Source organism: Eupeodes corollae, chromosome 3 (assembly GCF_945859685.1).
Source record: "Eupeodes corollae chromosome 3, idEupCoro1.1, whole genome shotgun sequence".
NCBI lineage: Eukaryota > Metazoa > Arthropoda > Insecta > Diptera > Syrphidae > Eupeodes > Eupeodes corollae.
In genome coordinates this window covers 50,899,440-50,907,277 of record NC_079149.1, presented here as the reverse complement: position 1 = coordinate 50,907,277, position 7,838 = coordinate 50,899,440, and the positions used below count along the sequence as shown (strand labels likewise).

General features: G+C 33.7%; 1 protein-coding gene across 1 annotated transcript; it reads right to left on the bottom strand.

The window, feature by feature from the left end:
* Positions 1 to 5,473: 5,473 nt before the first annotated feature.
* Positions 5,474 to 6,524, bottom strand: LOC129951356 (uncharacterized). Its single transcript, XM_056063458.1, has 3 exons — positions 6,354 to 6,524; positions 5,994 to 6,293; positions 5,474 to 5,685 (listed from the first exon to the last, which is right to left on the bottom strand). The coding sequence occupies exons 1-3, from the start codon at positions 6,405 to 6,407 to the stop codon at positions 5,506 to 5,508; spliced, it is 534 nt and encodes a 177-aa protein (XP_055919433.1). The 5' UTR covers positions 6,408 to 6,524; the 3' UTR covers positions 5,474 to 5,505.
* Between the last annotated feature and the right edge of the window lie 1,314 nt (positions 6,525 to 7,838).

Genomic DNA, 7,838 nt, shown 5'->3' with positions numbered 1-7,838 from the left:
AACGGTTTTCGTTGCAATTGTCGTCATCGAACACAGAACAAAAAAATTAAAACAAATGTCCATGAAAAATCGGGACATACTCCTAGCTACATGGACGAGACGAGTATCTTTAGATATACGCTCCAGCTTGACTCCCTGCTGCGGCCATTGCCAATTGCATACGAAGAGTTTTGGGTTTCTGCTTGTTTGCAATTTCCACCTTGACGAAGCGAAGGGACAAAAGGCACATTTGTATGATATATTTTTTTGTTTTTCCTGAATTGGGTATAGTTCTTACCTTTTAGGGGAGAAAGGGGGTTAATACTTAAAATTCAGATTTTCTTTGTTAAGTTCATTTAAAATGTTGTTATTTGTTTAATGAAGATTGGGAAATTAAAGTTTAGATAACAAATTTCCTTTACTCGTATGCCAAAGAAGATTGCATCTGTCACTTATTAGTTCTTTATTGTCAAACTGACACGAACAAAATTTAAAAAGTTTGTCATTAAGAGGTTATGTTTTGAACAGCCAACTATTTTAGGAGCTGTCAAGTTTTGACATTTGGCAAGCAAAAACTACACTTCGACAGTGCATGGGAATTGTTAAAAATCAAAAAGAATTTGTTAACATTTTACAGTCACAGTTCTTACATTTAGGTTGTCTTTTTAATCAGTCATTCCAAATACGGCAATAAACCATATTTTCCGTAAGGTCTTAGATTTTAAGGGTTTTAAATCTTTTTTTAAAAATTTTCCGTGGGTCTTCGTGCTGCTATAGCAGCTATATACTGCCCACCAAGGCGCTCCCCGACAGAAGATGACTATACAGATCTATTTAATCTTCTTGGGAATAACTTTCTTGTTGGCGGAGACTTCAATGCGAAACACACCCATTGGGGTTCAAGACTTATATCAACAAAAGGCGAAAGACTTTTCCAAGCAAGCCGTAAATACAATTGCGAATTATATTCCTCCAGGTCGCCAACTTACTGGCCTTCCGATACTAACAAAATACCAGACCTTATTGACTTTTTCATAGCTTAAGGAATCAAACGAAATCACATTAGTGTCGAAGGTAATTATGACCTGTCATCAGATCATACTCCAGTGATTCTATCACTAAGTGAATCGGAAGTACGACAAATAAGTAATCCAAAGCTTGTAAATAAGAAAACAAAATGGAATGATTTTAGAGAAAGGCTTTTAAGTTTTATAAATTTAAGATCTCCCATAAATACAATCGAGCAAATTGACCATGAAGTGGAACAATTTATTGCTGATGTGCAACAGGCCGCTGAAGAAAGTACTCCAACATTTTCTAATAGAAGACAAAATGAAATAAAATGTCCTTTAGAGATAAGAGAGTTGATAATAGAGAAAAGAAGAGCTCGAAGAAAATGGCAAAATACTAGATTTCCAGATGATAAAACAACGTTTAACCGTATAAGCAACAATCTTAAAAAACAAATTTACAAATTCAAAAATGATTCACTCAGTACATTCCTAAGGAATTTAACGACTGATGATTCAACCGCAGTTACAAAACTCGCCCTTGAAATCTCAAGATGGGAAATGGATCGGTAACCCGAAAGAAAAAGCTAACCTTTTCGCTGAACATCTTGCGAATGTTTTTAAGCCATACTCATCAAACGCGGTTTGAAAATAACTTACAGTTTGTTGATAAGATAGATGAAAGTGAAATACCAATTGTAAGACTTAAAGAAATAAAAAGTATGTGTTTACATCAACTACCAAATAAAAAATCACCAGGGTACGATCTAATTACTGCTCAGGTTATGAAAGAAATGCCATTGAAAGCCTTCATAAAACTCCAATATATAATAAATGCATGCCTTAACCACCGGTTTGTCCCGCACCATTGGAAAATTGCTGAAGTAATTGTCATACCAAAGCAAGGTTAACCACCTACAGAAGTGACGGCTTACAGACCAATATCGCTTATACCAATTATGGCAAAAGTTTTTGAAAAACTGCTTCTGAAGAGACTTAGCAAAATCATAAAAGAAAGAAGGTTAATCCCAAACCATCAGTTTGGCTTTAGAAATAAACATTCCACGATAGACCAAGTTCATAGAATATCGGATGTAATAGAAAAAGCATTAGAAGAAAAACAAGTATGTTCAGATATTTTCTTAGATGTTGCTCAAGCTTTTGACAAGGTTTGGCATGAGGGACTTGAGTACAAACTGCAAAGGTATCTTCCCAGGAAGTACTTTGAAATATTAAAATCGTACATCTCAGACCGATTGTTTAGAGTAAGGTACGATCAAGAATACTCAGAATTGAAGAAAATAGAAGCCGGTGTACCACAAGGAAGTGTCCTTGGTCCTACCCTGTTTACTATACACAAGGGATATTCCAGTTGTTAATCACATCATAATGGCTACTTTTGCAGATGATACCGCAATTTTGGTACCCGACAAATGTGTCTCTAAGGCAGCAGTAAAACTACAAAATGCCGTCGACACAGTGAGAGCTTGGACCGAAAAATGGCGTATCAAACTCAATGAAACCAAATATTCACATATAAACTTTACAAATAAAAAGATAAACAATATTCCAATAACCATTAATAATCGAGCTGTACCTTGCGCCAATACGGCCAAATACCTTAGAATGACTTTGGATGCAAAGCTTAAGTGGAAAAAGCGCATCAAAAAGAAAAGAGAAGAACAAAACTTGAAATATAGACAAAATTTACTGGTTGCTTGGTATCAACTCTGATTTATCAATCCAAAACAAAATAATGCTGTATAATCAAGTACTAAAGCCTGTTTGGACCTATGGTATCCAATTATGGGGCTGTACAAAGAAAACAATTACCGAAATCATCCAAAAATTCCAAAACAAAGTCCTTCGTGGAATAGTTAATGCACCTTGGTCGACTCAAAATAACCATATTTTTCCCTGAATCTCCTATAATTTAACAACAATGTGTTACTACAGGTGGTATCCTCCATATAAGATATAACATAGTAGCCATCCACATCCACCATACATGTTCATACCACTTTGAAAGCGTTAGATCGCTGTATAGCTTCAATATTTCATAGAAGTTATCAATAGAGAAGCACTAATAGAAAGAAACAAAAAATAAAAAGGATAACTTCTTCAATGCCGATTTCTACACAGACAAAACACGAAAGAAAATTGCTTGCCAACTTTTTCGTATTTTGTCTCTCAAAGGAGTATTGTACAATTGTATACCCAAGTAATATTACATGTCGCATTTTCCTGAACTTTTCCAACTGCAACAAGGAACAAAAACATACAAAAAAATAAAGAATCTTTTGTTACATTTTGTTTCTGTCAATGTCAATGTTTCGTGTATCGTGTGTTCGTTCATCCCTATCATCACATCCAGCCATCCCTGCTTAAAGTGAACATTAACTCTTTACATTCAATAACACACACATCAAACGGTCCGGGATTTATCCGGTGTGAACACTTTCCTTACTTCCTTTCCACCACCCAATACTTTACCCATTGCCGACATTACCCATTACTATAGCCGCACAAAACCGACGGACTGCCCGCAAAATAAAGTGCGGTGTAGAATAGATGTAGACGCAGAAGAAGAGAAGACATAGAAAACTTTTCAAATTGAAGTTTACCCATATAGCAAAAGGACATCCGAAATGTCCTTTTCTATACCTCGTCCGTTGCCGCTACCTTTGCCACTTCTTATGCCACTAGCACGAGCACCAGGACCGCCATCGCCACTGCGTTGCGAAATTATTAAATCCCTAACTATTATCCCCGCAAAAGATTGGCATCATCACCACCTGTGTAATTTGCGGCTTTCGATATGTGGCCACGACAGGTGCTAACTAGGGGATCTTATAATATGAAGCTTTGGGATAAACTCTGCTTTTGATAAGTTTTCTCACACTTTCCTACAGGTAACCGCATTTAACATGTACATATATGTATCTGTATGTATACAGTTAGGTACAAAAAGAAGCAAGCGGAACATGAAATAATCCAATTAAGGGCGGAAAGTTTAATTAAATCGGCAGAAAAAGTTTTGTCGCGCGTACTCTGTGGCTGTTCAGTGTTCAGTTCAGTTCAAGTTTCATGTTCAAATAACTAAGCAGTGCGTTGATTTCAGTCTTTAGTGAAGACCCTTGGTGTCGATGCGATGGGTATTTGCAAAGGTGGAATTGGGATATAATATAATATCCTTGGGAATTGAGCTAGCCTTGAGATGAAGGCACTACGACGACGTGATGGTGTTTGTTTAGTAGTTTTGGATATCTTTGCAAAGGATCGAATTAGGAATGTTTCCAAGACTAAGATAAACATCTTAAGCACTTCTATTCCATCTTATTTGTTTGATGAGCAAAATAAGTATAGTTTAAGTAGCGTGACAAAATATTTGTAGAATATAAAGTCCCATCACAAAGATGATACCCAATGTTTAAGACAGAAAACGAAGATATTTGGAGAAGAAATCTGAGAGTGAAAACTTTTTCATATGCAGGCTGTACGCTGTATTGAAATTTTTAATTTAGTTTTGAAAATACACAGAACATGAATGAAGTTTTTAAAAACAAAATTTCAAATAGGAAGAGGAATTTGTGAAGTAGAATATTTTTATATATTTATTCTTTCAAAAAATAAGGCCTGGTTTTAGAAAAATTGAGTGGAGAAGAATTTGAAGTAGTCGATTTTAAACCGCTCACAAGAAACTTAGCATTAAACCAGATCAAAACTTGGTAAATCACACGTCATGACCTCGTACAAAATTCAACTGACCTACTAATTCCTGAAGGAATAAACAACCATTAGATAATGACGTGTATTTAAAGAACGGCTTCTAGAATAACCGGAAACTGACTCTTATATTAACGGAAAAATCATGTTTAACAAAGAAATATTGTCATGTTTAGGATAACATCAGTCCACATGGCATAGACTGTTTTGGCATATTGCCTCCTGCATTAACAATAGTTTGTCCAGATCTGAAAAGAACACCATTGACCGAAAAGGTCCAATGATACCAAGACTTCACGAGCTGCATTAAACTTACGCTAAATGGATGCATGATGTGAGAGTTTTATGATTCTGCGATGAGCTCGATGTGGAGATGCAACTCGTCAGAAAAGTTTATAATATTCGCCCCAAACTCTTTGTCCAATTCAAGATGCTTCAAGGTTAAAACTGCGAGAGGATAGCAAAGCAGACGATCGTTTGCCTTAAATTGCTGAGTCAATAATGAAAACTTATTGTGAGCGAATAATCTGAAATATTCTTGATTTCTCCTCAGGCTACTGCGTTACATTTCACACTGTTATCATTGATGGGGAGGATCTTCGTGAATTGAATCTCACACTCTTAGCTACAGCAGACACTTTCTCATCTCTTGCAGTACGAAGATGAGAACCATTAGTGTTATTCATCAGCTTATATGTTTCCTAAATTCATCATTTTGGTAATTTGAAATGCATATTTCTTAACAAAAAGACATTCGGTTAGGAGTCCATGTTGTAAGTTAAAAAATTTATTAATACGGAATAATTGACATACAGCTATACAGTTGATCATAAGTATCTAAAATTTTTTGGTTAGAATTATCAAAAGCATTGTTCACACAGCTTTCTCCAACATTATGATTGATAATTTTTTCGGAAAACTCCTTTTCTTGGGTTGCTATATCATTCAGCAAATTACTGTTTTCAGTGACCTATAAACAAATAAAAACAAAATGGTTTTATTTTTTGTTAATAAATAAGTGCACTACAGATACAGAATACAAAAGAGAATATTTTAATAAAAGAGTTTAAATGTTAACAAATCTAGAATTTTTGTTTTCCAAGGAAAGCATCAGAATAAAGCTCGCTACCAAATATCATTCAGATTGATACGAAATGACCAATATTTGATGCAGTTTCCATTATTTACATTTTTAGTTTCACTATTACACAAAGTACATCTCTATTCAATTATATTTTTTAATAGAAGTTAAACTTTTAAGGAAATATTAATACTCACAACACTTTGAATGCAACTGGCATATTCTTTAATAGCAGTATTTGAGCATTCTTTGAATTTCTCCTGAATTATGTCTGTTTTGTTGATATTTGCTGAACGTTTGTTTTCGAATATCGCTAATAATGCATTTTTTTGGTGTTCTGCCTCTTTAAAACATGCCTCTATAGTTTCATCAATATTTCCAGACAGTGAATCCACAGAGGTTGTAAAAGCATCGAAGCAATTATCAAAGGAAGACTCTTTCGCTCTTTTAACTTTAATTGATTCCAAGTTACTAGGCTCTTCAATTCCCAAAACCACCTAAAAATAAATATATTTTTACTGTCAATTTGTTTTAAACTAATTAATGATGGAATTTACATTAAAAATAGTGATGAAGATTAACTGAACTAAGATATTGATCTTCATTTTCATTTTTTTAGTTTCTTTACTTGGTGAATATTAGTTTCATACTAATTTTGACTTTTGTTTGGAAAATCGAAATCGAATCTTTTAAAAGATTAAATGAGGAACATGTATATTACTAACACAAATAATAAAATGTTCTGATAAGACCTATAATATGATAAGAACAGATGACTTCTAAATTCAGTTGAGAAAACGTAAAAACAAATAAAGAGAATTAGGGGCATTACAAGAGATGAGTGAGAATACTTTTAAATAAAATAATTGATAACTTTTTTTATAATATTTTGTGACCTGTAGTTCAACAATCAATGAAATCAATGTTTTCTAGTAAAAGAAAATATCATGCCTAAATATCTCTTCTCTTTACACTAAATGACAAATATAAGGATCACACTCATAAGAACTAAACGTTTATAAAAAAAAACACGTACGAAGTAGTGTGAAAAAACTGCACAATTTCCTTTTTAATTATGTAAGGTTTTACAATAAAAGGTTCCGTTTTGACTATATCACTTTTCAAATTGGCATCTAAGGACATATAGAAAAAGTGAAACGTAAACGGTACAACAACGCATTGAATTTTTTGAAAATTTACTTCAAAAATTAAAACTAATTAGCCTTCGCAGTTTGTAATATAAAAGACGGTAAAAGTCGTTGTAAAGCACCTCTCAGCCGTCAAGTTAATTATGAGAAAAATCAAAACTTATAGGTACATCTGTAAGTCGCTTAAAAAAAAACTGAGAACTGACTGGGTCCTTTAAATGTTTTTGAAAAAAAATTAATACAAAAATTGAAACATTCAATACAAATTTAATTACAAAATCAAAGCTCTTACAATTTTCAGATACAATTTCAATATGAAGGTTTATTGAGGAATTAAATAGCACTTTAATTTTTGAACGTCAACATATTTTAAAGGTACATTTTTTAATCTTAAGTACGTTATTTTTAAACATCTCATATTGGAAAACTCGAATTTAGCTTAAAAGTTTTGTATCGAAGGAAAGTCTTTTTTAACTAGCGTCAAGTTAGGTTGGCAGGTATTCATGACAGTTAAAAGCAGCCGTTTGTACGCCATTCATAGCGCCGTTTTAAAACAATAAACTCGTCATACCTGTGGACTAAGAAAAAGTAATATTTAACGGATTTATATAATGAAATTTTAGAAATGCTAGAGCCACTTTGTAGCGTTCAGACAGGAAATCAAGTCTTTGATTTTAATTTCGGAAAGTTCATCATGATTGTACAAAGAATGCCCTTCCGAAAGTTGAAATTCTAGAAACTGACTACGTCAGGACGTTTACAAAGAAAATTAATCACAGAATCCTTTTTGTGTTGGTCTCCAAGCATAGGACAATGAGTATTGAGAGGGATTCCCAACTTTGCTGCATGCGCTTCTATCAGCAAGTATCCGCGACACATTGCAGTGACAACGGC

Bases quoted from the DNA above. Each gene is read 5' to 3' on its own strand.
- LOC129951356 (XM_056063458.1), bottom strand. From the start codon at position 6,407: ATGAAAATGAAGATCAATATCTTAGTTCAGTTAATCTTCATCACTATT. The intron at 6,294-6,353 runs GTAAATTCCATC...ATTTATTTTTAG, and splicing joins TCTTCATCACTATTTTTAAT to GTGGTTTTGGGAATTGAAGA. The intron at 5,686-5,993 runs GTGAGTATTAAT...ATTTGTTTATAG, and splicing joins CCAGTTGCATTCAAAGTGTT to GTCACTGAAAACAGTAATTT.